This window comes from Barbus barbus (genome assembly GCF_936440315.1).
Source record: "Barbus barbus genome assembly, chromosome: 13".
Taxonomy (NCBI): domain Eukaryota; kingdom Metazoa; phylum Chordata; class Actinopteri; order Cypriniformes; family Cyprinidae; genus Barbus; species Barbus barbus.
In genome coordinates this window covers 6826230-6853614 of record NC_136741.1, presented here as the reverse complement: position 1 = coordinate 6853614, position 27385 = coordinate 6826230, and the positions used below count along the sequence as shown (strand labels likewise).

Genomic DNA, 27385 nt, shown 5'->3' with positions numbered 1-27385 from the left:
ATGTGCAGTGATTCATGTAAACATGTCTGATTGGTTACTGAGTATAGCACCTTTGGTGCAACAGTGTAAATATAAATAAAATACTTTAATCAACAATTTTCTGTAGCTATAATTGTATTTGTGACTTTTTTCTGACTAATTGTGCTGCCTTAGTCACTAATATGTTTATTATTATCATTATTTTAAATATTATTATCAGACCCCCAAACAGCATGTTTTACTTTAATTTATGTAAAACTTTCAAAACACACAAGACTTCCATACACTTACATTAGAAATGAAAAAAGAAACAAGCTTGTCTGACAATATGGCATCTATTATAAACGAATTGACCCTGAATATATATATATATATATATTATTAATTTGCCCTTGTGTTATCTAAAAATATCTCTATCGCTTCTTACTGGAAAAATACAATGATTTTTTGTATCTTGTTTTAAAGCATGTAAGTAATGTGAGGAAGGTTTGGAATGCTTTTGGTTTTACTCACTGACTGAAGGGGATCCATTATTAGATATTATCTTAGTTTACTAATCTCATTTGTGTTAAACCTAAAGGCTGAGTTTGAGCAGTTGTGGCTTTAGACCTTTGCTACAAACTGCTATCAGATTTCACAGCATTGCAAATTCAATCAGGGTAACACAAATGTCAGTGAAGGTCACAAATGAATGTGTGCATGTGTGTTTACCAGTGGTGAAAGTGGAGCTGGGAAAACAGAGAGCACCAAACTACTACTACAGTTCCTGTCTGTCATGAGCCAAAACTCTGCCGGGACGTCGCCTACAGAGAAGAGCACACGCGTGGAGCAAGCCATCGTACAGAGCAGGTAAAACACATTACTAAACACACACACAGCCTAAGCATTTTCATGTGCACATGCAAATCCACAACCTTTTTTTTTGCAGCCCCATCATGGAAGCATTTGGAAATGCCAAAACCGTCTACAACAACAACTCCAGTCGCTTTGGGAAATTCATTCAGCTTCATTTCTCTCAAAGTGGGAACATCCAGGGAGGATGCATCATCGACTGTATCCTTCTCAGAGCACACATGCTTTCATACATAGTTTTTTATTACTGAGACATCTTGACATTTACAGATGGTGCCATACCCATGTGAAAAAGAAGTGTGATTAACTGTATTCATGTGCACTTGCAGGGTGCTTTTAATCTTAAAAGTATATTTAAAAAAAACTTGCATATAATTTAATATAATTGAAGTAGGCTACTTATGTATACTTTTTTTCTTAACACATTTATGTATACTTTTAAAAAGTGCACTTGGTAAAAATGGCAAATTCAAAGTTTTACCTGTATTTAATATTACATTTAAAGTTAATAATTGAAATGTACTAATTTGTGATTTGATCATTACAAATGTGTAATTAGTCCTACATGGGTAGGTAAAAATCACTCTGAGTTCAACTAATTGCATTAATATAAATTTAAACTATAAGACATTTCCATTTCATTTACAAATAACATGCGTGTCAGAAGTGTCAGAAAATCCCAGTGACCATAATCACATCAACCATTTAAAAATTTTGCCGGAGATTGAGTATTGTCCTCCAATGTCATTTTATTAACATAGGTTTTCTTTTTTTCCCATAGAAATGAATGGGTAACTTGGTAACTGGGATTTGTTTTTCCCCATGCTTAAACACATTCACTGTACAGTGCACTACAAGCTACTGTTTAAAGTGTCTGCATTTCCCTTAATTTTTGACCCATCAGATTTGCTTGAAAAGGTAAACCTTTCCATCTGCTGCTGACTCACGCCTAACTACCAGAAATCAGTCTTCTGTGATCAGCTGTTCACAGTTTAAAACAAGCCATTGTTCTGTTAATACAATTTGGCATTGGATATCTTGTCAAAGGCAGAATCACTCCGCCATTTTGCAGAGAAAGAGTGTCTGCCAAAGTGAGATTCTCGCCCACTCAGCATCTGTGATCTGATCTATGTTCCAGAATCGAGTGGTAAGGCAGAATCCAGGGGAGAGAAACTACCACATCTTTTATGCTTTGCTGGCCGGGGCTAGCAAAAGCCAAAAGGGTGAACAAATACACAATGCACATAAACACACATGCATTTACACACATTCACAAATGCAGATGTGCCATCTTCAACCAAAATACACTGAATGATTAGATATGTCCATCTCTTTTTAGAGACATATTTTCTGGAAGACTCCCCTGAGTTATTTCACTACCTGAGTCAGTCAGGATGTGTGAAGGACCGCAGTCTCGATGACAAGCAGCTTTTTGACGATGTCATGGTACAAAAAATTGGAATAGACTTTTGTTGATCTGATAATTAACATTTTTAAGGTGGACAAAAATCTAAGTGCAGCATGATGATTCATGCTCTTTTTCTCTTTTCATCTGCAGGAGGCTCTGAAGGTCATGGAGTTCACAGAAGAAGAGATCAGAGATATGTTTAAACTGCTATCTGGAGTTCTGCAGCTTGGCAATGTGGAGTTCATGACAGCAGGGGGCGCTCAGATCACCACCCAACAGGGTGAGAGGTGTCATTCTTCACTTAATAATAGAGAGACTGCTGAGTACTTACCGATTACATGTAGTCTGGATTACATGATCAGATTCCAAAATTTAAGTACGTTTTAAAATGCTAATAATCAGAATACAGTTACTTATTTATGGATTACATGAAAACATATTATTCACACAATGACATTAAATTATTCATACTTTATTGATTCACCCCAGTTCTTTTTTCTTCTAAATGTTCATTTCTAAATGACCACTTTTAAACATGAGAATAGTAATTATGCTAGTTATTAAACACTGCCAATGGATAGCTGTGAAATACTATATTTTCATCATATCCATAAGTATTTTATTGGTGTATTATTGGAGGTCTGAACAAAATTATTTAAAACCTGGAAGATTTGGGCTAATTAATGTCATGTTCATAGGTTTATTACAGTTTGTTCATGTAATGTAGGGATTCCCAAGCTTTTTTATGAGCTGAACCCCTTTGATGGAAAATATTTACTTGAATTACCCCTGAGATTTAAATAATTTAGCAGCGTATTTGTATGTTTGTAATTCTCACATTGCACTGATAAATTTTATTTCATTTTAATTTGACATTTTTATGATTTAATTCATTTATTAGCTTTTCTTCAACACCCTCCAGTTTTATCACGAAACCCAGTTTGGGAAATGTAATGTTTAATGCATTTTATGATATTGATCATGTTGGTACATTTTTATCAATATGGTACACAATAATAAGTCTATGTGATGAATGAGTTAGGTCAAAAGTAATCTAAAAGTAGTATGTAATTTATAATCAGTTATGGACTACAGTTCATATGTAATCTACCCGGCACTGCTAATATGTGTTTGTTAGTAAATCTCTTCTCTGTTTTCCTGCAGTTGTCACTAATGTGAGTGAGCTCCTGGGTCTGGACAGTTTTCAGTTGTCTGAGGTCCTGACCCAGCGTTCCATGTTCCTCAGAGGAGAAGAGATCTGCTCTCCACTCACAGTGGAACAGGTACAATCACACATACTTTCTCACATTGATATACTTACATAGTTTGGCAGTTCTTCTCTTCTGTCTCCACTTGATCAAAAATGGAAATTTTTTTTTATCATGCTTGATTGACAGGCAATAGATTCCCGGGAATCGGTTGCTATGGCGCTTTATTCTCAGTGCTTCTCGTGGATCATCATGCGCATTAATCAGAAGATAAAGGGCAAAGATAATTTCAAGTCTATTGGAATCTTGGACATCTTTGGTTTTGAGAATTTTGAGGTGTGAGGCCACATGGATCACATGTTCATGCACAGACATACATTTTTATTGAGATTTAGTGTGTTCTGACGTTTAGTGTTTGTGTGTTCTGAAGGTGAACCGTTTTGAGCAGTTCAGCATTAACTATGCTAATGAGAAACTGCAAGAATATTTCAACAAACACATCTTCTCTTTGGAGCAACTGGAGTACAACAGGTAAAGACTGACAACTGTGAGTGCATGAAAAATTGTTCTTCTATTAAATGTCTATTTTTACATGTGTAATGCATCTCATAAGTGCCCGATCACATGAACAGCTATTACATACTGTACGTAATTTAAGCATCTAAAAATATTTTTGTTAAGTTTCGTGCACCAAAATTGTGTGGTACAGGGAAGGGATTCATTGGGAAGCCATAGACTGGATGGACAATGCAGAATGTCTGGATCTGATTGAGAAGGTAAACCAGTTCAGCTATCAGGAACAGTTTGGGTAATTAGCCTGAATGCCACATATTTATACATTTATTTTATTTTCAAAGTTCAGTTTCATTATTTACAATAGTAGAAGTTTTCAGTTTTGTATAATGTAACATTTATGTATTGTTGTGTTTGTGCAGAAACTGGGCATGTTAGCTCTGATTAATGAGGAGAGCCGATTTCCCAAAGGCACTGACTTCACCCTGTTGGAGAAACTGCACGGCAGACACTCTGTGAGTTAAGTTCTTATCACACAAAGACATAATACTATTCAGCCAAGCATTTACAGTTTAACATGAATGAGCTCGGTAAAGACATGAGGTTGTATTTTTCCACAGACTAATCCCTATTATGTGAAACCCAGACTGGCAGACCATCAGTTTGGGATAAAACACTATGCTGGAGAGGTATATGAAATATCCATGGCTGTATGTCTATCTATCTATTTATCTCTCTGGATGTCTTTTTTTCTTTATATTTTTATCTTCTTTTTATAGGTCTTATATGATGTGAGGGGGATTTTAGAGAAGAACAGAGACACATTTAGAGATGATATACTGAACATGCTGAAGGATAGTAGGTAAGACACAAACACAAATGCACAGGCTCACACAAACACTGAGGCAGTTTTGTTGTGTACAACATATGTCGCACTCTCATTTAACCTGTGAGTTATTCTCTGTGTGTGTGTGTGTGTGTGTGTGTATGTGTGTGTGTGTGTGTGTGTAGATTGGATTTCATCTATGACCTGTTTGAGCAAGTGAGCAGCAGAAATAATGAGGAGACCTTGAAGATGGGCACAGCAAGAAAAAAGCCCACTGTCAGCTCACAGTTCAGAGTGAGATAAAACTCCTATATCAAGACTTTTATATTATAGACTTAAAATTGAAAATGTTAAAGTGCTGCACTATAAAACAATCAGGAACTAAGTCACTAGTCATTCAACCCTGTTTTTTGTTGACATTGCCTGCAGTCCTTTCTGATTGTCAATGATTTAAAACATTTCATTGGTTGTCTCCTCTGTCTCTCAGGACTCTCTTCATTCCCTAATGGCCACTCTCAGTGTATCCAACCCCTTTTTTGTGCGTTGCATCAAACCCAACATGGACAAGGTGAGAGCAGTCACATCAGCCAATGAGAATGCCATTTATATTCCACACATATTATCAAATTTAATTATGCATTTTCTTTTGGTTCTGTAGACCCCAAACAAGTTCGACCCAGATGTGGTTATCAATCAGTTGCGGTACTCTGGCATGTTGGAGACGGTGAAGATTCGCAGAGCTGGATTCCCTGTCCGACGCACCTTTAAAGACTTTTTCAGCAGGTAAATGTTAAAACGCATACAGGTGCATGAATTTCTGTTGGCTCAGGTTTTCTTGGAGACTATGATTTTGTGGTTGTATACATCAGGTATAAAATCATTCTGAAGGAGAAGGAAAAGGCAGCTGTGGCTTCGAATGGAGATGAGAAAAAGAAGAGCACAGATCTGCTGACACTCCACGACAGGTCCAAAAAGGAGTGGCAGTTTGGGAAGACCAAGGTGAGTGACCTTTGACCTCTTGCTTCATCGCTTCTCAATTGATAGTTATTTGTTTCTGTCTGTGAGTTTATAAAGGTAGACTCACACATGAACATTTTCTGTCATGTATGAGCACTTGTTATGTTTGATTGCACTAACCTGATATAATTTTTGACTCGAAGGTGTTTCTGAAGGAACCTCTAGAACAGAAGCTGGAGAAGCAGAGAGATGAAGTGCGAAGCAAAGCTGGACTGATTATACGAGCCTATCTTCTGAGATATATTGCAAGGTGTGTGTGTTTCTTGGTTTTTGCTCTGATTTACTTAGATTATATTAGGTATAGTTTCCAAAACATTTTCAATACACAACATTTCTTTAATGTCATCTGCCCCTTCAAAGCACACATATTACCTATATGGCCTATCTTCCAACCTATCCTGATTCATTTTTATGATCATCTTGTTTTTTTTCAGAGGGTTAATGCCAAAAATATTTAAATATTCACTACCATTCATTTTTTGTGTTTTTGACAGAAGTCTCTTATGCTCACCAAGGCTGCATTTATTTGATCAAAAATATAGTAAAAACAGTAATATTGTAAAATATTGTTACATTTTAAATAACTGTTTTCTGTTTTAATATATTTTAAAAATATATATTTATTCCTGTAAGTTTTCAGTTTTCAGCATTACTTGATCCTTCAGAAATGCCTTTTTTGCCACTTTTTATCAGTTAATTTATTCACAAAAATAGGAAATTTATGTTTTTTCAATGTGCCTGGCCCTTTTCTTATCACATGGTTGGCTTAAATAACCACACAGCCCTGGGCAGTGCTTCAGAGAGTAAACTCTTTTGCTTTGTACTGCAGCCAAATAGCAAGGAAATAATGAAAGCAAAACTTACAAGAGCAATTTTTTCATACTATATATGTGTAAGTGCCTAATCTTTACCTGTTAGTGCTCATCTATACATGACAACAAGTAGTGTCTTAGTGACAGCTTTAAAATACTGATCTCACAGTTACTTATTCTAAGGGAACTTGAACTGTGTTCTCTCTACAGAAAGAACTTTAAGAAGGCTCTGGACAGCATTCTGACCATCCAGAAGAACTACCGTGCACATTTCTATCGACGTCGGTTTCAACTGAAAAGCTCAGCTGCGCTTGTTCTCCAGAAACACAGGCGAGGGCAAGTGGCAAGAGGAGTCTGCCGCAAACTACGAGAAGAGAAGAGGAAGAAAGAGGAGGAGGAAAGGAAAAAGAAAGAAGAGGAGGAGAAGAAAACAGAGGGAGACCATGAAAAGAATAATGAAGAGGAAAAGGAAGGAGAGAAAGCAGAGGTCAGTGACTTTAACATTCATTTTAAAAGCTCATAGACTGTGCATACTAGCTGTGTATATATTTTAGGGCAAAAATCCGTTCATGTTTCTTTTTGTTCAGAGTATATCAAGTAATCAACATTTTTAAGTTCATCTTATTCCAAACTTTGAAACTTTCCACTATGAATATGCAATATTTATGTTTAGCTAAGCTTTTAAATGCAAGTTTGTATGATTATGCTGATTGATTATTGTTGTTGCATAGCTTTGTCTTTATTCTGTATAAGACCATTTCTGTCACATAAGAAAAATGCTTTGGTAAATCATAATTATGACATAAAAAGTCACAATTATGACATAAAAGTTTAATATCATTATAAAATTATGATATAAAAGTAATTGTGACAAAAGTCATAAGTATGTGAAAAAAGTTGAAATAAAAATGTATTATATATTTTTGTCAAAACTATGACTTTTTATCTTATTTTTACTTTTTCAAAATTGTACTTTTAACTCATTATTCTGATTTATGCCACATTTGAGAAATGCATTTGTAAACCAAAAATGTGTCAAAAATGCAAGTTAAAGTCTAAATTATGGCATACAATTTTTTATATCAAAAATGTAAAATTATGATACAAAAAGTCTGAATTATGACACTTTATGAGATAAAAAAAGGCATAATTATGACATAAAAAGTTAAGATTTGATCATAATAAGGATTTTATATCTAATAATTATGAATGTTTATGATTTTTTTTAATGTGTAGTGAATATTTTTTATTTGTAAAAAACATTTTTCAAACCTTCTGGCATCAAGTCTAAAAACATGTCTGAGTTGCAGACAGGTTGTGTCAACATTTTTATAATGCTTTTTTTTCTATATCATTCCTCTCTCCTACTCTCCTTTAGTCTCCACGCTCGTCTAATGAGGAGCACCGTCAGATGGAGGAAATTCTGCATTTGGAGCGAGAGATTGAGCGTCTGCAGAAGAAAAAAGAAGACGGTGTGTCTATGCTTTGTGAGAGCTCAAGACAGGAACTCCGCTTGCGGCGTGATGCAGAGGTCCTGCGCCAGAAAAAAGCAGCTTCTCGTATCGCTACTGAGTTCCTTGAACTGCTTGACACCGGAGGCCCAGAAGTCTTTCCTGGTGAAGCTAAGCAACCTGACCCCAGACCGGCAGCCGCCACTGAGGAAGAGGTAGATGAAGGCTTCCATGCAGAGGAAGAGTGCGTACCACTTTCCGAGTTCCCTCCTCCAGTGGAAGGTCCAGTGGATCAGGAGATCTTAGGCACTCTGCCACCTCCTCCTCCTGCCTTTGCCGAGGGCACAGTGGCCCCGTCTGCACCCAACGTTCCACCTGGGGCTCCTCCACCACCTCCTCCTCCCCCTCTCCCTAGCGAAGCCAAAAAAGAAGTTGGAAAGCCTGAAGAGGCTAAAACAGTTGTGGATGGGAAAAAGGTTGTGGATCGCACCAGCAGGCTAACTGCAGCAGAGTCTCTGCCAGACACAGAGGAACCCATCTACAGTGTACCTGGAGATGGCGAGTCAGACTACGACCAAGACGATCTAGAGGATGGACAGAGCAGCATTGCAGCGACAGACACAGAACACGCTCGCAAGTCCACCTGCACCAACGCTAGCCAGGAGTCTTACAATCGCAGCTCAGATTCAGTGAGTTACACAAAGAATGTGTGTCCAAATGGACATGTACAATGTACTTCCCACAGTGTCAGTTTGGATCTTCATAGTGGTAGCCCCATTGAAGGAACAATTTACAGTACTATTCCTTCAATTTAACTTGTGTTGGGTTAAAATACAAGAAACACATCATGCATAAACTGTAGTAATCATAGAAAGACTATGCTTATTCTTCTTCTAGACCCAAATACCGTCAGATTGAAAAATAATAAGTGCAAAAAAACTAACCCCACCATTCACAAACATACAGATTTACATTGCTATCTACATGGGAACATTCTATAGACTTCTATTGTTTTAATAAACAGCTATTTATAAATACTATAACCTAACCCCAACAAAACACTTTCTGTAGTTTTACAATTTAAAACAAAAACTTTGAATTTATACCATGTTTACAAGTATGGGCATCCCTAGATGTCCCTCAAATGAGTTTTTTTCAGGTGTAGCTCACTACTGAGTACATAACAAATTTGTCACCAATACTGCATATGGTTAAGTAGGTGTGCACACTCACACACAGACCATTCACTCTATCTGTTTCTTTTTCAGTATGCTGACAGCGATGATGAGCATGATGGGTACGTGGACACAGATGAGGAGGTATCCAACGGTAAAGTCAACATCTTGAATGGGAACGGACCTCCGTATTTCCACAGTTACCTTTACATGAAGGGTAAGAAATCAAAGATGAAATCCTTTTATATTAAATGAAGTCCCTAATGCTCTGGTCCTCAACCTTTTTAAATTCAGTGCCCCCATTGTCAAAGATAATATTCAAAGGGCCAAAATGGTACTTCTGCTGTAATGACGAAGCTGCTCATTTTCACACGATACATATTAAATAATAAAATAATTATTAATAATTAAAACAAATGACAATTTTAGAACTTTGAATAAAAATAGAGCATGGCATTAAAAATTCCAAGGTCATGAGTTTGATTTGCAAGGAAAGCATAATTTGATTAAAAACAATATACATCAAATGCAACGTAGCTCGCATTGGATAAACCAAATGTATAAAATTCATATTCATTATTAAAATTTGCATGACTTTTCCTGGAAATCACTCTTTTAAAATTCATTCATACAGTATATCCAAGTTTTCCTAGACTGTGAGAATCATGGTTCTTAAAATACAAATGATATAAAATAGAGATCGATTTAAGATAAAAAAGTAAGATGCAAGTTTACATCTTGATTTTTAGCTTTATTTTAAAGCTTGTTTTGTCATATTTTAAATCATTTAAAGACATCTTGAGGCCCCCTTAGAAGTTTGCTGTGATCCCCTAATGTGTCCCAGTCCCCTGGTGAAGAACCCCTGTCCTAATGTTAATGTAATACCATCTCTTAAAAAATTATCAAACAGCTGGGACAATGTTGTTCTTGACCTGATGATGTATAAAAGTATAAATCTTCTTTGTCTCTTGCGTCTCATCCTCAGCTGGCTTGATGATCCCGTGGCGCAGGCGTTGGTGTGTTCTGAAGGACGACACGTTCATGTGGTTCCGCTCTAAACAGGAGTCGTTAAAGTCAGGCTGGCTGTACAAGAAGGGCGGCGGTCTATCTACTCTCTCTCGCAGGAATTGGAAGATGCGCTGGTTCGTTCTGCGCGACTCCAAGCTCATGTACTTTGAGAATGACAGCGAGGAAAAGCTGAAAGGGACAATTGACATCCACTCAGCCAAGTAAGTATGAGAGAATTAGGAAACAGTATTGTGGTAGTATGATTCATGAGGTGTCTATGTCAGGTAGGGACTTACAGAAACCCTGGATAAGGGTTTATCAAGTTTTTTCCTGTTTTTAGGGAGATTGTAGACAATCATGAGAAAGAGAATGCTCTGAATATTGTGACAGATGAGAGAACATACCAGGTGTTTGCCGAGTCACCAGAGGATGCCAGGTATGTTGACACTTTTATGTCCAGGCCTATGTGTTTTCTGTAATTGGACCAAACTGCTCTCCCTCACTCTGCATGCTTTCTTTTGCTCTCCTTCTCTTAGTGGCTGGTTTACCATGTTGAGTCGGGTCCAAAATGCCACCCCAGAGCAGCTGCTGGAGATGTCTCATGAGCAGGCCAACCCAAAGAACGCTGTGGTCAGTGTCCTTACACTAAGTGCACTTTCACCATTAAACTTCCTTTCAGTTTTGACAACTTCCTTTGCTCTCTTTCTCTCAGGGCACACTGGATGTTGGATTGATTGATTCAGTTTGTGCTTCAGACAATCCTGACAGGTGAGTATCATCTTTGTTACAGAATACTAAGAAGAAAACCAACTGCTGAAATTACTTACAGCAATTGAAGCTGAATTGTCTTCTACAGTTTAAATTTTTCATTTTGCATTCCCATTTGCTTCAATAGCAAAATAAAAAATCTACAACAGCGATTCTATGATCTTCCAAAAGAAGAAAAAAGTACTGATACGTTGATTACAGTGATTAAAAAAAGAAAGTTGTCAAATTTGCTGTCGCTTCCTCAGCTGTATGTAGCAGACAAGGTAATGTAATGCAAAGTACAGTGTCTAAATGTATGTAAAACAAAAAAAGTAAAAAAATAAATAAATGAAAATTAAAAAATACTTTGCTACATTTACATCAATAACTGGGGAAACATATCATCACAGTCTATGAAAAGGGTCCATTATGAGTAAGCCATTTGTTGACTGTATCAAAATATTAATAGTTTAATGCTAATGGCACAGAAGTTACACATTTCACCTTTAACATTTGAACTCGTCTGGCTAAATATATGAAGATACAAAAAATATCTGGTGCTAACACAACTTCTATTTCCTTCCAAACAGGCCCAATTCATTTGTAATTATCACAGCCAATCGTGTGATCCACTGTAACTCAGACCTGCCGGAGGAAATGCATCACTGGATCAGTCTGCTGCAGAAACCCAAAGGAGACTCCAAGAGTGATGGACAGGAGTTCCTAGTCAGAGGTGTGTTTATCATCTTTAACAGAGTTGTAACCTGAATGTAGGTACCAAATTAATTTTATTTATGGTTGATTAGGTATATAACATGTCTATGAGTCACAATTTGCTTAAACCGTGTGTGTCTGTGTGTTCTTTTGTGACACAGGATGGCTGCACAAGGAGATGAAGGCAGGAGCCAAAAGTTCTGCTCTCAAACTGAAAAAGCGCTGGTTTGTCTTGACTAACAACTCTCTGGACTACTACAAGTCTTCTGAGCGCAATGCATCTAAGATGGGCACTCTGGTTCTAAACAGCCTGTGCTCTGTGGTCCAGTCTGAGGAGAAAAAGTTTAAAGAGACAGGTGAGTATAATATGATCATGATATGATGTGACTTGAGTATGATATTATTATTATTAGTATAATATGGAATTACAACTCATGCTGCTTGAGAAAGTAATAGAACAGAATAGGAATGTCCATACCATAGCTATAACGAATCAACACAGAGGAGAAATATATTTGGAATCACTTTTAGAAAAAACATTTTTTACAGCTGATGAATGTTAAAAAACATTGACACTCAATCAGAAATCACCAGACTTGAAGAGCTCAAGCATTTAAAGTGGCAAACAACATATATGTAGTGTATGCTTGTAATAAACAACATTATCTTCTGTTGGTGTGGACGCTACTATAGTTATCATTGTAGTTAAATAGTTATCATTCTTGGTGTAAATGGACCTTTAGAGAAAATTATTTTCACTGATTCAATTCACAATTAAGGAAGCAAAAAATAATTGTTTGGAACTGTTGGGAAGCATTTGCTGTATTGTTTGCAGTCTGCTATTGACAGCAATTACAGAGTGTATTTTTAAAGAAAAAACGATTTATTTATAATACAAGTTTTTAATTTGTTGTTTATATGTCATTAATTTTGCATTTATTTAAAAAAAAATAATTGAAATTATGAAGATGTTTTTCTTTCTATGAACTAAGATACACAGTGATGCTGATGTCTGGTTACACTGCAGGTTACTGGAACATCATAATTCATGGGCGTAAACATTCATACCGTCTGTACACCAAGTTGATGAATGAAGCCATGCGCTGGGTGTCTGCCATTCAGGGCGTCATTGACAACAAGCCACCCATTGAAACGCCCACCCAGCAACTCATTAGGGACATTAAGGTAACCAGTTTTTAAAACATAAGTCTTTTTTTGCACTAAAGGTTAGAATGGATAAAACTGCTGTTTAATAAAAATGGTACATAAATTACCTTTTACCTTTTCTGACATTTGTGTAGGAGAACAGTGTGAACTCTGAGGCTGTGGAACAAATGTATCGAAGAAACCCCATTCTGAGATACACCCAGCATCCCTTGCATTCACCTCTTCTGCCACTGCCATACGGAGAGGTCAGCGACAGCCGTGAGTATCGTCCATCAGCTAAATCACTCGCACATGTAAAACACACAAAAAGTGACATATCATCCATATCCAACAATCTTACTAACAGATCTCGCTCTCTTTCTCTCTGCAGTGCAAAAGGAGAAGGGTTATGGAAGCCTGCAGGATGAGGCTGTGAAGATCTTTAACTCACTTCAGGAAATGGAGATAGTTTCAGACCCTGTCGCCATCATCCAGGGCATCCTGCAGACCTGCCACGATCTCCGGCCACTGAGAGATGAGGTGTACTGTCAGCTGATCAAACAGACTAATCACGTGCCCCAACCCAACAGCCCTGCAAACCGCGCACACTGGCACCTGCTCACCTGCATGAGTTGCACCTTCTTGCCCAGTCGCGCCATTCTGCGCTACCTCCGATTCCACTTGAAGAGGTAACAGAGAGAGATGTTTTTTAAATAGCCTCTTGGAGTTGAATAATGGCTATATTTCCATTTCCATTTGACAAATACTGCGATTTTGGTGTCGTCTGTGAATAATCTCTCAGAGTTAGAGAGCGCTACCCTGGTACTGAGATTGAGAAGTATGCCCACTTCATTGGTGAGTCCCTGAAGAAGACAAAGACCAGGGAGTATGTGCCCTCTCAGGAAGAGATCGCCGCCCTGCTGAACAGACAGGAAATGACAACTACTGTGTACTGCCATGGAGGAGGGTCTTGCAAGATATCCATCAATTCACACACCACAGCTGGAGAGGTGAGAAGAGAAAGAGATGTTATCGAATTAATTAGCATACTCAGACATCATTTTAACATCTCTTCTTTTGAACTGTATAATGAAATGACAACATGTTATGCAAATTAGGATGAAAGTGACATCTTTTTTGTGCTTTTCTTTGTCAAGGTGGTGGAGAAGCTGATTCGTGGTCTGGCAATGGAAAATAGCAGGAATATGTTCTCTTTGTTTGAGCATCATAAGGTGGAGAGTCGGGCCATAGAAAGCCGTGTAATTGTAGCAGATGTGCTCGCAAAGTTTGAGAGGTAATGAAAACTTCATATGGTCTATGGTGATTAGATGATTTTAAATGAATTCTTGCTCTATTTCTGTATTTAAAACTATCTATAGCATCTATAAAACCTTTATTTCTGTACATATTATTTCTGCTTTGCTCTTCCAGGTTGGCAGGTAGTGAAGATGAGGAGGAGGAAGGGCCCTGGAGGCTATATTTCAAGCTCTATTGCTTTCTTGATGTGGAAAGTATGCCCAAAGAGGGAGTGGAATTTGCCTTCATGTTTGAGCAGGTAAATTAATTATTTCTATTTTGCAAATTTTGTAGAACCATTATAGAGAATTCTTACTATTGATTAACCCATTTAAAATGTTACTTTTTGCTACTTTAGTAATTGTTTCTAACCCCTGTAATCAAAGTTTACGGAAGTCATTAAATGGAAATTACCTAGAATACGCAAAACCTTATTTACAATCTTCACATCACTTCGCCTCCAAAAACATACTGTAAATCGCACTAGCTACATGAAACAATTTACAGTATGTTTTATTATATAAAAGCATATTATAGTAAACATAATTTTTTCACTTGTATTTTCTACAATTTAAAACCAATTATAAATAGAACAGAAGTGAAGAGATGCTTCATTGTCATGTTTTTCCCCTATCTTGTGATATAGCATGTTATATTCTTTAACTCCCCCTTATTTCTCTCTTTTTTTCACCATCTCTCTTAGGCTCATGAGAGTCTCATCAGTGGTCATTTCCCAGCCCTTGAGGAAACCCTCCAGCACTTAGCAGCCCTGCGACTGCAGTACATCCACGGTGACGTGGCCCGTACGCCCTGGAGCCTAAGCAGCGTCTACCCTGTTGGACGACTTCGCACCCGCATACTCCAATCCACTAAAGCAGGGGGTGCTGGAGTACCCGGGGCTGGTATAGTAGGGCCGATAGGTCACACTTTAGAACGCCGGAAGACCAACTTCCTTGATGGGACGCTGAGACGCAGCTTCAAGACGGGATCGCTGAAGAAACAGCGTGTGGAGGAGGAACAGATGTTGGAGATGTTTGTAAAGGAGGAGATGTCAGCCACACTAACCAGCGTGCTGGAGAAATGGAGCCATCTACAGGGCATGCCACAACACCAGGCCATGCTCAGCTACATGACCATCATCAAAGAGTGGCCAGGATACGGGTCCACACTGTTTGATGTGGAGGTATAAATCTTTTCTTTTAGGCTGAGACATCCCTATTATTATTTTTTGTTTTAAATCCCACCTCAGGTCCAGAGTATCAAGGCTACTACCTCCTATCATAAATATATGGTTACTGTGACGGAGCCGATGAGACGTGAGGCATACGGATCCATGTGCAAGCTTTATTTAGAAACGTAGTCAAACATAGGCAGGGTCAAACATCAGTAAACAGATAAATTGAGGGCAAGACACAAGAGTATTCCGAGAGCATGCGTGGGACGACGATCGGCGAACAATATCCAAAGGGCTTGACAATAGGGGTAATCCGAGTACACAAGCAATAATCCAAACAGAGTCCAAAAGGCAAGACGAAAGGGCAATCCAAAAACACAAAAGCAATAATCAAAACACGGGTAAACAGGCTCGGCAAGACTAAGACTAAGACTAAGACTAAGACTAAGACTAAGACTAAGACTAAGACAGGCTCCATAAAGTAGCTATCAGCAATGACTGTGATAAACGCTAAACAATACTCGGCAGAGAGGAAGAGGAAGTCCACGGTTTAAGTAAGGCGTGTGATGGGAATCAGCTGTGTAATCAGTGCAATCAGCTGTGTGTGTGTCGTCAGTGCAATGGATGATGGGAACTGTAGTCCGATGGTGAAGTGCAACAGTAGTGTAGTGCAAGATTCCATGCGGTGAGCGGGTGACCTCTGGTGGTGAGTGAACGGAAGTTCATGGACTGGATTTGTGACAGTTACAGCCTTGTAAAATAACCATATTTATCATTACTAACCCTAAGCCAAGCCCCAAATTGCTATGTTATTTCAAACTTGTTACAATACGTTAGAAAAACTGTTATACCTATAATTCGAACAAATAGCTAAATTCTGGCTCAGTTTCAGTTTTCCTTAATGTTACAATAAGTCAGCAAATATTTAGACACTGATGTTGATTGACATTACTAATTATATGTTGGTGTATTATTTCTTTGTCTGCAGTGTAAGGAGGGCGGCTTCCCTCATGATCTGTGGCTGGGGGTAAGTGCTGAAAACGTCTCTGTGTACAAACGGGGTGAACCCAAACCACTTGAAACCTTCCAGTATGAGCACATCGTTTTCTTCGGAGCACCTCAGCCCAGCACATACAAAATCATTGTTGATGAAAGAGAGATGTTCTTTGAAACGTCTCAGGTAATACACTTCTGTGCCTCTGTTATCAGTACTGTGTTGGACAAAATGTTATTTAATTGTTTGTTTAAATGGTTGAGAAGCATTTAAGTCTTTTGAGGATGTACACCACTGTCCACAAATTTGGGGATCAGCAAGATTTTAAAATGTTTTTGAAAGAATATTCTTAGGCTGGATTAATTAAAACAGTAATACTGTGACACATTTTACAATCTTTGTTCTAAATTGAACCTATAAGTCTAGCACTTCTTATTTAGTCACTTTATTCCCTTTTCTGTGATAGGATCAGCATGTGATTTTTAACTTACTGATTAACAAGTTTTTGTTTTGTGCTTCAAGGTGGGTGAAATCACTAAGATCATGAAGGCATACATCAATATGATCGTCAAAAAGCGCTGCAGTATCATGTCCATCACCAGCAACAGCAGCGCCTGGATGAGGTGATCGACACCAAACAGTGCCCAAAGTGTCCAGAAACACAATGTGATGAAAGTGAAGTATACTACTGACCATTATTGATTGGAGAATGAGAGCAGAGAAGAAACAGAGACTTCACCCTTCCAACGATTGAACTTAACCTACTGGAATCCTCTGCATACCTGTCCTAAATACAACAGCACATGTTTATTTAGTATTTATTGGACCAGTTTCACCTTTACGAAGCACAACAAAGCCTGGTAACCTGATCACCGTTCCCTCCCCTCACTGCCAGCACCCTGACTGATGACCAAACTTATTATTTCCTTGTCTCTTCTTCTGCATTTCATTCCCTTCTCTCTACCCTCAGTGATGTTGTACCTAAGCAACAACCACCCGTGACATTTACCGGTAGTTTTACAGAGATGTGTATATTGTGCTTGTGTGTGAGATCAGAGTTTGTGCACACACACATACAGGTGAATGCTTTGTGGAGCAGAGACAGAGCTATTTTGTAAAGCCATGACTGCTGGAGGCCGTTCAGAGAGCTGGAGGAGAAAGCTATGCTTTAACATTCCCATTCATCTCAATGGTAGCTGCTCGGCTGGCGCAGGACACCCGAGAAGTACGCGGTTTGAATTCTGCCATCTTTGCTCGTGGCCGCTCAATTTCACACACAGGTTTTTTTGAGCCAATCACCTGAGCCATAAATGCCATGTGACTTGAGCTGCAGGAAAATGACATCATGGCAGCTCTGATTGGCTGATGGCACAAAAAGCAACATGCAACATGATAACAAATCTGCTATAATATAATGAAATGTGTGCAATTTATATGTTGCTTCCAAAAAATTTGCCTTGTGTCTTCAAAAGTGTAGTTACAAAATCTACCAGCAGAGGCCACCTGGAGTCAGTCAGCCAATCAGATCGCAGTATATCTGAGGCCGGCAGTATGTGGATATTAGCAGCGACTGTCTACTCATTTGTGAGACTGTTCACATGTTATCAATGCAACATTCTATTTTGTATTAAATGCCAGAGTCTATAAATACATATGCTGAAGTGTTACATTTGATACTGTCTAAATTATTTGTATTAATAATTATTACAACATTACAACTACAAGTAATTACAACATTTTCCTTTTTTGTTATTTTTGCCAGTGATACAAAGCTTGTGTAATTTTAACTGTACTAAGGCACAAAAGCATACCCATTTTGACCAGTTTGGTTTCCTACGCACCTCTATTCACTATTACAGAGATCGGATAACGGTTATAAAGTGTTATGCAAGCAGAGCCAGGTCTGCCTGCCCAAAGCGAACTATGAAAACTACTGTATTAAGTAACAGAGGTCAAGATTCAATAAGCATGTATTTGTACTGTTTCAATACGTATACGTAACATTAATTGTGAAACACTTACACTTATTCTATGATTAAAGCATTTAAACTGTTTAGAGCCTGACATTTTATGCAAAATTATGGGCCCACAGTATGTTAGGCTAGAGATCTTATTTGCATAAACTATCATTCAAAAGTTTGGGCTCAGTAAGATTTAAAAAAATAATTTTATTAAGCAATGATGCATTAAATGGATCAAAGGTAACAGCAAAAGCATTTATAATTAAATGCTTCTGTTTAATATAAATGCTGTTCTTCTGAACGTTCCATTCATCAAATAATCCTGATGATAATAATTCCATGAGCACCAAATCAGCATGTTGGAATGATTTCTGACAGATCATGTGACACTGAAGGCCAAAAAAAGAATAAAGAAAACAGTTATTTTAAATTGTAATAATACTAAACAATATTACTGTTTTGCATTTGTATCTGACAGCAGACATTTGGATGGTATATATAGTTAAAATTAAACTGTATAGTGTTATCTTATCTGACTGCACAGAAAAACCAGTACAAGCTAAGACAAATGGGTCTTTGATTTTTTTAAAAATTTTTAAGGCTTTGCTTAAGGAGCATATAAATCTTATGAAGATGTATGTAGTTTACTGGCATGGCCATTATACCCATTTACTTGACTGGAAAAGCCTCAGATTCTTTAAAGTGCATTTTGACCAACTGGTGTCTAATCTTACGTAGCTGCATACCTTTTCCCTCAAACCACAGGTGAAGTGACCATCTTGTCTTTAAAAGAACTGCCTGACAAATTACCATATACATCTTTTATTAAACAGACATTAAGACGCATTCTTAAAGTTACGATTTTGCTCTAATAAGAATTTTTATTTCACTTTCTGGCATTTTATCACGGCCAAAGCAGCCTTTTTGTGTTTCATGTCATGATGGAGCTCTGCTAAGACTGTTACCAGAGTGGCCATGTTGCCAGAGAGATGACAGACAGCAGACATAACACAGATCTAAAATGGACCATAACACCAAAACAAATCATCCACTGACTCTCGATCAACACAGAATGAGTCCAAGTATGCCTGTTGTTTTATTTATGTGAGTATAATCCTGCAACGGTACCTGTGTGTTTTTGCTGTTTGATATGCAACTATATTTGTCAGTGTAATGTTTTTTGTGAATGTGTATGTCTGAATTTAATGATAAATTGAAATAAGGATAATGATGATGGAATATGATGAAGATGTTTAAGGAGCTATGTGTATGGGAATTTCTATTATTATTGTTATGATTATGTTTATGAAAAAGAATGGGAAGGGGTGGGTGTGGGTTTGGTGTATTTATCTGTTATGATAGTGTTATTGTTGATAATTGGAGAAATGAAGGTGTAGGTTTACCCTTTCATGCTGATCTCAGATTTTTTTTAGGCTTAGATTAGCATTAAAGGGCTACCGACGCTGTGAAGAATTGGATAGAGTTGACTTGTCATGAATAAGTGGAGAAGATTTGATGTGACGGTGTGTTTAAGTAACAAGCAGTATGTGTTGATGTTACTGTGTGTGCAAGTGTGTGTGTTAAGAGAAGGTGGTGTCAGAGTAGCCGAGAAGTCTCATATACACATGATCACAGACAAAGATCAACATAAAACATGCAAACAGATATAGCACGGTTGATTCTGTCTCTCTCACACATTCACACTGGGGTCCTTGCTCAGCTGCAGGCAGCCAGTACAAGGCCTGAATGTAATTTATTCATTGCCATTGTTATAATACTATAAATTATAGCTTATTTGAGAAAAAAAAAAAAAGAATAATTGTGCTTGTTAAAATATTGAGAGAGAGAAAAAAAATATTTTGTAACTGGCTTTACAAAATGCTTTAATAAATTATTGTAATTTATCTCAAGCACTGGTTTCGTTTGTATACAGAATATCCTAAATGAAGGTGAGTATCATTTGTTCAGAAACTGTCTGCCAACTTATTGTTTTATTTATTATCCACCAGAGGGTGCCAAAATACATACAAATATACAAACAGTTTATGGGAGATATTGTCCTTTTTATTATTTAAAAGATTAAAACACTGGGTGGGGGCAGGATTGAGCCATTGGAAGATTACAACGTGAAGTCATGAACTACCTAAAACTTAAATTGTAAGCCATCGCTATTGAAATATTACAATGCAACTTTTGTATTGCATAGCTACTACTTAATAATAATAAACCACGCCTTCACCGACGCATGTTTGTAATGAGCTCCTGAAGGATGTTCAGCGCCATGAAAGAGAAACACTTCAAAACCTGTTTCTGGTCGGAGGAAGTATCTGCGCTGAGCTTTCAAAGGGAGATATTTGCTGACAAAATTGATTACAAACTAACAGAGGAGTCAGTTTTATTTAGGTATTCGTTCATTAAAAGAAGAGAACATGGTGTTTATTCCTCTCGTCCTGCTTCTCTTTGGTTTGAGCTCAACGCTGGCACAGAATATAACATCAACAAGTAAAGCGCCGACTACAACACCACATCCAAGTAAGGCAAATAGATACTTTTGCCTGAATACATTCTAGAGGGAAATAAGATTCAATATTGTTTTACTGTTATAAAACCTCTAGTGTCACTGGTGTTGAATTTACATACACACAAATTTAAAACTTGGTCTTTGTTATTTGACAGGAGTTTACTTTACAATAACCAGACTTTTTTTTTTTTTTGAATAGCTATCAGTTTCACTTCTTATTCTAAACGGGCAAAGCCCATTGTAGATACCAAACATAAGACCTGCTGTTTAATGCCATTTAATTCCCCTGGAAAACAAACTGCCTTACTCTGATTTCCCATGCTGCTTTTGTCTGGTTCATAACCAGGATGGCCAAGGCAACCACTGTCTCATAGGGTGTTATTGTTGCCTAATATATAGAGTCAGGCACTAATGATCGTTGCTGTGTTTAACAAAGAATTAGATTCATTAGTTTCAGTTCATTTCTATAACTAACATGTCCTTTCTCACACTTCTCACTTTTTTCTAGGTTGTGAGAGCAAGACTGGTACAAACTGTGAGGAATGCTTGGCATATGTGGATGTGAGTTTGAATAAAACTTTGCCTCTCTCTTTGATGTTATTGAGATATTATTGTCTTTATGTGTTTGCCTGTCAGACTGGCCTGTTTTATTCACACTATTTACTCTGTTTACTTATGGCAAAAACATTGGTGAAAACATTACTGTATGAGAGAGAGAAATGTATAAATGAGATCTGATGAGAACCAAAAACACAAGGAAGCATGAGATGAGGAAGAGAAAAACTATCAGAGTGACAAGGAAATAATGAACTCAACAAGCAGCAAGATTTGCAGGATTTTTGTTACACTTATCAGATCATCACGTACCTCACCTGTGGAACAGGTTTGGGCTGTTCTGAGTGTTTACAGCTTCATACTCTTTCCGAGAGCTCAACGTCATTTGAGACGTCCTGTGAACTTGCCTTAAAAAGTCAGTCTCGTAAATATTCATAAACGGTCGACCTTTTATTTAGTGTTGTTTGCTAAAGCAAGCATCACTGTTACTATAATTCACCAAACATCTGACCAAAAATCCAACCGTGAATATTAAACCTGAGTGACATTTGTGTAATGGACATGAATAATGCGTCATATCATAGCTTACCTTGAAGAGGTGTGCTAATACTTTTCTAAGCAATCACAGTTTTCTAAGCAATCAAGTTACAGTTTTCACCTGTTAATATTTGACATTTTAACTAGTTTTCATGTGCTTTACTCATGGTGCTATCAGGTCCATCAGTGCATTTGAATTGTTTGTGTATATATAGTTTTAGAATTCAGTTTGTTGTTGCTGTATGATGTTGACATTCTGTATTTGTAAGACACTCCCAAACAAACCTTTTATATACCATAGACACGCACACACAGCGTTTCTCAGTTAATGACGTGTGTGTCAGTATCAACCCTGTAATAACTCGTCTCTACTGATGTCATTAACCTCATCATCATTGTTACTGTAACTATCTGCAACCCTAAATTCAGAGAATAAAACATCTTGAGCTTTGAATCTTGGATACAGTGGGTGACTGTATATAACAATCTTTTCTGTCTTTTTAGTGTCTGTGGTGCATTCCAACTAAAAAATGTATAACATACCCTGCCCAAACCATCCTGCCCCCCCATTCCCTCTGCCCACTGACTGATGCTCGATGGGGCCTTTGCACGAGTAAGACATGTTTTTAAATTTGTCTCTCACTTATTTTTCTACATTTGTTTTTTACAATAGTGTTTCCCAGCCTTTATAAACTTCTTTCTTGTCTTCCTTTTTCACCAGACATAGCACAACACTAATTTGAATCACAAAATAACTGCATAAATAACAACAAAATAATAATTATTAGTAGTTATGCAGAATACAGCACCATACCTGTCATCTTGTGGGTACTTAAGGCAGCTTTCTAGTTTAAATGATAATTATAAAAATAAAAAAAAATAGCATAGATTTATAATATTTTTTTATGATTGGCCATAATAGTTTATTTCAATAGAATTCAAATATAGGTGCATCCCTAATAATTAATACTATTAAAATGAAGATATTTTTAAGGCATGTAATGGTTTTGTTGTTGTCTAATAGTAATTTTCTGTCATTATTATGTCCACAAAAAAAAGAAATAAAACAATCATTAAATATATATATTGGCAATCAGACACTTAACCCTCATGCATTCAAAATCTGCATACTATTTGTGCATTCCAGGTCTGTTTTGGACACAAAGACTCAGTTTTATAAAACAGTTTTAACTTAATATGTGAACAGCAACTTCTTGTTAATGAGTGAACGTGAAATCATTTCAAAGTTTTGATTGTTACTATGTTTGATTGTTTTTATTAAGATATTACTGCATGTATCCCTTTTTTAATTGCACATGGACAACATTTAAAAAAAAATCTATTTTATTTTTCAATATTGATTAAAAATTTAATTTGAATATATCATGATATTATATTTATAAGAACATGTGATCTGAAAATTATTAATCCCATTGGAATTAATGGATTTTAATTCAAATCTGAACTCATGATTGCTCAAAAACAGTCCACATTTATGAAAACTATAAGTTTTTTTTAAATCCAGTAAATTCGTGAATATTTTTGACACTTTATAGATAATTTTACAAAAGTATTTTAACACATTATGATACTTCACACATACAAAATGTGCACCATTTTTTGGTTGTATCTAATTGTAAAAAAAAAAAAAACGATAAAAAAGGTTTTAATTTTAAATTTTGCATTCCCTTACTAAAAACGAATTGTTTTTAGAATTGATCATTTATCTCTTGATCAAAAATGCGTTATGAATGTTAAACATAATTCAAATTGGTATCAGTCATAAACAAGGAAAATCAGGATTATCTGTAGTCTTTTCTCTAGTCCAAATTCCATTTAACAACAATTAATAACTAAAAATGAACTACATGCTTCATAAATTTTACCATAATCACATGTGTTTGGCATAAATGTTATATGAGTTGATACGGCATCAACTGAAATAATTGTTTTAACACTTTTTAACATTTTTGTGAAATTCAGTCAACTTCCAGATTTTGATCATTACATTGTCAGTGGCTGGAGGGGTCCTCATCATTGGTGTTTTTCTGTGTATATTCTGCTGCTGCAAATGTGAGAACATTGGGTAAGTCTGAACATACAAGATGTGTTTGACCTATTGTATGTCACATCAACTTTTATCATATGGTTGACAAATAAGTCGCACCATTTAGCGTTCTTAAATACGCTAGTTGGTGGTGTCACTTCCCTCAGGCTGTATTCAAGATTCAAGATTCTGTAATTACTTTCATTACTGTAAAAATGTAACTGTAATTACTTTTACTTGCATAAATGTAGATAAAGTCAATTTAACAAACTTTGTCTTTCAGATCTGCTCGATCTGCAAACAGGATGAACCGGCAATCAGACAAGAGTAAAACAAAACAAGAGGAGAGGTAAAAATGATTGACATTTGAATATTCAAAATGGAGATGACAGGAGATACAAGATAATATGTATAAACCAATTAAAAGGGGAATAATGGACATTTTAATTTGTACTGAACATCTGCTTTTATCCATACATACACACACACACACACATACACATATATATATATACAGTATGTACATGCAGATGCATCATGGGTAGTGTATCAACATTTGAATTTTCAATGCAGACAAAAGATATGCGACAAATGTTCTATAAGAAACCTGTTCTACAGCTGAAATGGGTGCAGATAACTTTAGGGTGTGAGTGTGATTTCTCAAGGAATTTATGTTCTTGTGTTCACAGAAAAGCTGATATGAAGATTAGACATGATGAGATCCGACAAAAATATGGTGAGTCAACAATTCCCTCATCTCAGAAACTGCATAAATAAGTGAATCTGAACTGATTGTTATGCTGGCAGTGCAAGAAAAAAAAACATGCTGTCAATCAATATAAAGGTAAGGAGCATATGACAGTGTTTTAAAAATAGGTCTAGCCTAGTGTTTTGGAATGCTTTCAAAAAATGCTGCATGTTTTTAAAACGCTATGACTAGTAAAATTCTTTATGAAGTTGTGCTCCCTCTAGTGGTAATTATTCAATATGGCCTCTTGTGTTTCTTCAGTAAACACTCCTGGGGCTTGTACCATGATGGTGGCTGAACAAACTCAGGCTTACAGGATTCATTTTGAATTGACAAAACCAAACCAGTCCAATTTGGCTTTGTTGGTACCATGAAGCAGATCATCAGCTTTCTCTATCGACTCAGGCTTGATCCTGAGTTAATGGAGCACGTGCACGTGAAAGTGTGACATCAGTGGCGAACACCCAATCACACGCCTTGAAACTGTAATTCACTTCTAATGAGAGAGGCAGTGCAGTTCACTACCAAATATTAAAAGACTGAACAATATGAAGATTTTAAACAAATTTACTAGATGATACAATCTATCCATGAAAAAGTAAAAGTTGTATAGTTGATAATATTTATAGGTATAAAAACACTTAAAAATCTAAGCTCACATGTAGTCATGTTTAAAGCTATTGATTCTAAAACTTATTTATATTGCATGTTATCTATATATAGCTTATTAATTTAAAATAAAAGCTTAATAATTACTATTGAACTAAGCTAGCTTGTGTAATGAATATAAATCAAATACAATTTTGAAAAATCTTTATCTTTAAAAATGTTTTACTATGTAGCATCCTTTAATTTGGAGTAAGAAAAACTGGGGGAGTGGCCTTATTGCTTCAGAGATGTGTTACTTTGCTTGAAGCTGATTGGTCAAATTTTGGTTTGAGATCTCTAAACCAGAACATAACCTGCCCCGGAGCAGGTTAGCTGTGGAGCATAAGTTACTATGGTGATGAACACCACAAAAAGTCTTTCATTGTACGTAAAACCTAGGATTGGTGCAAACTAAACTGAAACTTACCTGGCTATAACCAGGTAAACCGGCTTCATGGTACAGGCCCCTGGACATGAATCATGATAAACTTGTATGTTATGTACATTCAGATTTGTGTTCATAAAATGAAACATTACTAAGCAAGGTTTTCGAGATTTTGTTCAATGGCCTTTTTGTTTAGAAAAGAAAAAGCTGTTTCTTTTTATTTGATTAATTCATATAATTTTATCTTTTGTGTTTTGTCTCTCTCAGGTCTCAGCAGGGCAAGTCCTTATGCCAGATTTGACAATCCCAGCTAAAATGATGTTTTAAAGATTAATACTTTGACTATCTGCTGCCTATTTGAAAATGATTAAAATCGATGAAATAATAAGATTCCACTCTGCTCAAAATGATGATTTTCTGAAAAAAGTAACTTGTTTTATATTTTTAATCAAAAATAGGTCTCATTGAAACAAAAATAATAAAATATAATAATAATAGATAATAAAGTATCTAATGCTCTCATCTGATGCCAAATAAGCATCTGCTAGGTTTGGAACAGAATGAAGGATTACTTATTAGTCCATGACTGTATTTCATAGCCTAATATACTTTTTTTTAAAGATATTTGAATATTTGATAAATACCTGCTGATGTAATATATTAATTTATTGAATAAAATAATAATGAAAATTAAAAGTTTCTTGTCTGTTTTGAATGAAATGTAATTTTACAGTTTTTTTTTTTTCAACATATTGTCAACGTGGAGGTGTTTAAATGTTAAAATGTTAATTGACCTTGGGATATGAGCTGTTTATTTCATTTTTTTCTAAGGTCTGCTATATATATCTAAATATAGTTATTTTATAATATTACTTAAAAATTTTATATATTTATAGTTATTAATCAACTAACACTTTGAAGTCTATACAATATGACAACATTCATAAAAATGTAAACAAAATAAAATAAAAACTACACCGGAATGGGAAACAGGGCTGTATGTGGGTTACAGAGCTGAAGGTTGATGAATGCAATCACCACCACAATTTGTGTAAAAATTGTTAAAAACAAATCAGATAATTGGGTTGGATACAGCTAAAAATTATGTTTTTGACTTTTCTCTGACTGCATGCAAATAAAACACATACATTAGATACAGAGGCCAAGGGAAACTAGGCCAAAGCAGCATTTGAAAGTGACACATGGCCTGAGCAGTCCTGTGTAACATCAAAAGCATTTTCTCTATTTTTTTTACCATTACTTGCATTAGGACTATGTTTTAACACTAACGGCTGATGTGAACAACCTGACAAATTGCTATTCAACCCATAACAGAACTGGCATGGGTATATTTACAGTATAGCAATAGCCAAATATATTGTATGAGTCAAAATTATTGATTTTTCTTTTATGCCAAAAACCATCAGGATATTAAGTAAAGATCATATTCCATGAAGATATTTTGTAAATTTCCTACTGTAAATATATGAAAATTTAATTTTCCTATCGTAAATATATATTTAAAAAAATTTACTAGTAATATGCATTGCTAAGAACTTGGAATTTGGATAACTTTAAAGGCGATTTTCTGAATATTTAGATTTTTTTGTACCCTCAGATTCCAGATTTTCAAATAGTTGTATCCTAACAAACCACACAGCAA

At 36.2% G+C, this 27385-nt stretch overlaps 2 protein-coding genes across 2 annotated transcripts in view; both read left to right on the top strand.

Moving 5' to 3' along the window:
- LOC306879218 (unconventional myosin-X-like) overlaps window positions 1–16947 on the top strand; it is a gene marked incomplete at both ends in the record, with an annotated part of 49332 nt that extends 32385 nt beyond the window's left edge. Inside the window, 36 exons of the mRNA XM_079432006.1 lie at window positions 694–828; window positions 908–1032; window positions 1736–1749; window positions 1970–2054; window positions 2171–2277; window positions 2390–2519; window positions 3404–3522; window positions 3637–3783; window positions 3878–3978; window positions 4157–4223; window positions 4383–4475; window positions 4581–4649; window positions 4740–4822; window positions 4972–5080; window positions 5274–5354; window positions 5445–5569; window positions 5656–5785; window positions 5947–6053; window positions 6826–7102; window positions 7994–8755; window positions 9335–9458; window positions 10227–10470; window positions 10590–10685; window positions 10786–10879; window positions 10962–11017; window positions 11587–11729; window positions 11872–12066; window positions 12738–12895; window positions 13012–13135; window positions 13248–13545; window positions 13659–13866; window positions 14014–14150; window positions 14288–14411; window positions 14856–15335; window positions 16315–16506; window positions 16843–16947. Of these exons, the coding sequence (XP_079288132.1) occupies window positions 694–828; window positions 908–1032; window positions 1736–1749; window positions 1970–2054; window positions 2171–2277; window positions 2390–2519; window positions 3404–3522; window positions 3637–3783; window positions 3878–3978; window positions 4157–4223; window positions 4383–4475; window positions 4581–4649; window positions 4740–4822; window positions 4972–5080; window positions 5274–5354; window positions 5445–5569; window positions 5656–5785; window positions 5947–6053; window positions 6826–7102; window positions 7994–8755; window positions 9335–9458; window positions 10227–10470; window positions 10590–10685; window positions 10786–10879; window positions 10962–11017; window positions 11587–11729; window positions 11872–12066; window positions 12738–12895; window positions 13012–13135; window positions 13248–13545; window positions 13659–13866; window positions 14014–14150; window positions 14288–14411; window positions 14856–15335; window positions 16315–16506; window positions 16843–16947 (5644 nt within the window). The remainder of the gene's footprint in view (window positions 1–693; window positions 829–907; window positions 1033–1735; window positions 1750–1969; window positions 2055–2170; window positions 2278–2389; window positions 2520–3403; window positions 3523–3636; window positions 3784–3877; window positions 3979–4156; window positions 4224–4382; window positions 4476–4580; window positions 4650–4739; window positions 4823–4971; window positions 5081–5273; window positions 5355–5444; window positions 5570–5655; window positions 5786–5946; window positions 6054–6825; window positions 7103–7993; window positions 8756–9334; window positions 9459–10226; window positions 10471–10589; window positions 10686–10785; window positions 10880–10961; window positions 11018–11586; window positions 11730–11871; window positions 12067–12737; window positions 12896–13011; window positions 13136–13247; window positions 13546–13658; window positions 13867–14013; window positions 14151–14287; window positions 14412–14855; window positions 15336–16314; window positions 16507–16842) is intronic.
- A 3427-nt stretch (window positions 16948–20374) lies between these two features.
- Window positions 20375–26393, top strand: LOC306879710 (pituitary tumor-transforming gene 1 protein-interacting protein-like). The gene is made up of 7 exons (XM_079432853.1): window positions 20375–20813; window positions 21311–21363; window positions 22399–22507; window positions 23878–23980; window positions 24225–24290; window positions 24631–24677; window positions 25990–26393. The coding sequence occupies exons 1-7, from the start codon at window positions 20711–20713 to the stop codon at window positions 26034–26036; spliced, it is 528 nt and encodes a 175-aa protein (XP_079288979.1). The 5' UTR covers window positions 20375–20710; the 3' UTR covers window positions 26037–26393.
- Window positions 26394–27385: the final 992 nt, after the last annotated feature.

Bases quoted from the DNA above. Each gene is read 5' to 3' on its own strand.
- LOC306879710 (XM_079432853.1), top strand. From the start codon at position 20,711: ATGGTGTTTATTCCTCTCGTCCTGCTTCTCTTTGGTTTGAGCTCAACG. The intron at 20,814-21,310 runs GTAAGGCAAATA...ACTTTTTTCTAG, and splicing joins GACTACAACACCACATCCAA to GTTGTGAGAGCAAGACTGGT. The intron at 22,508-23,877 runs GTAAGACATGTT...TGTGAAATTCAG, and splicing joins TCGATGGGGCCTTTGCACGA to TCAACTTCCAGATTTTGATC.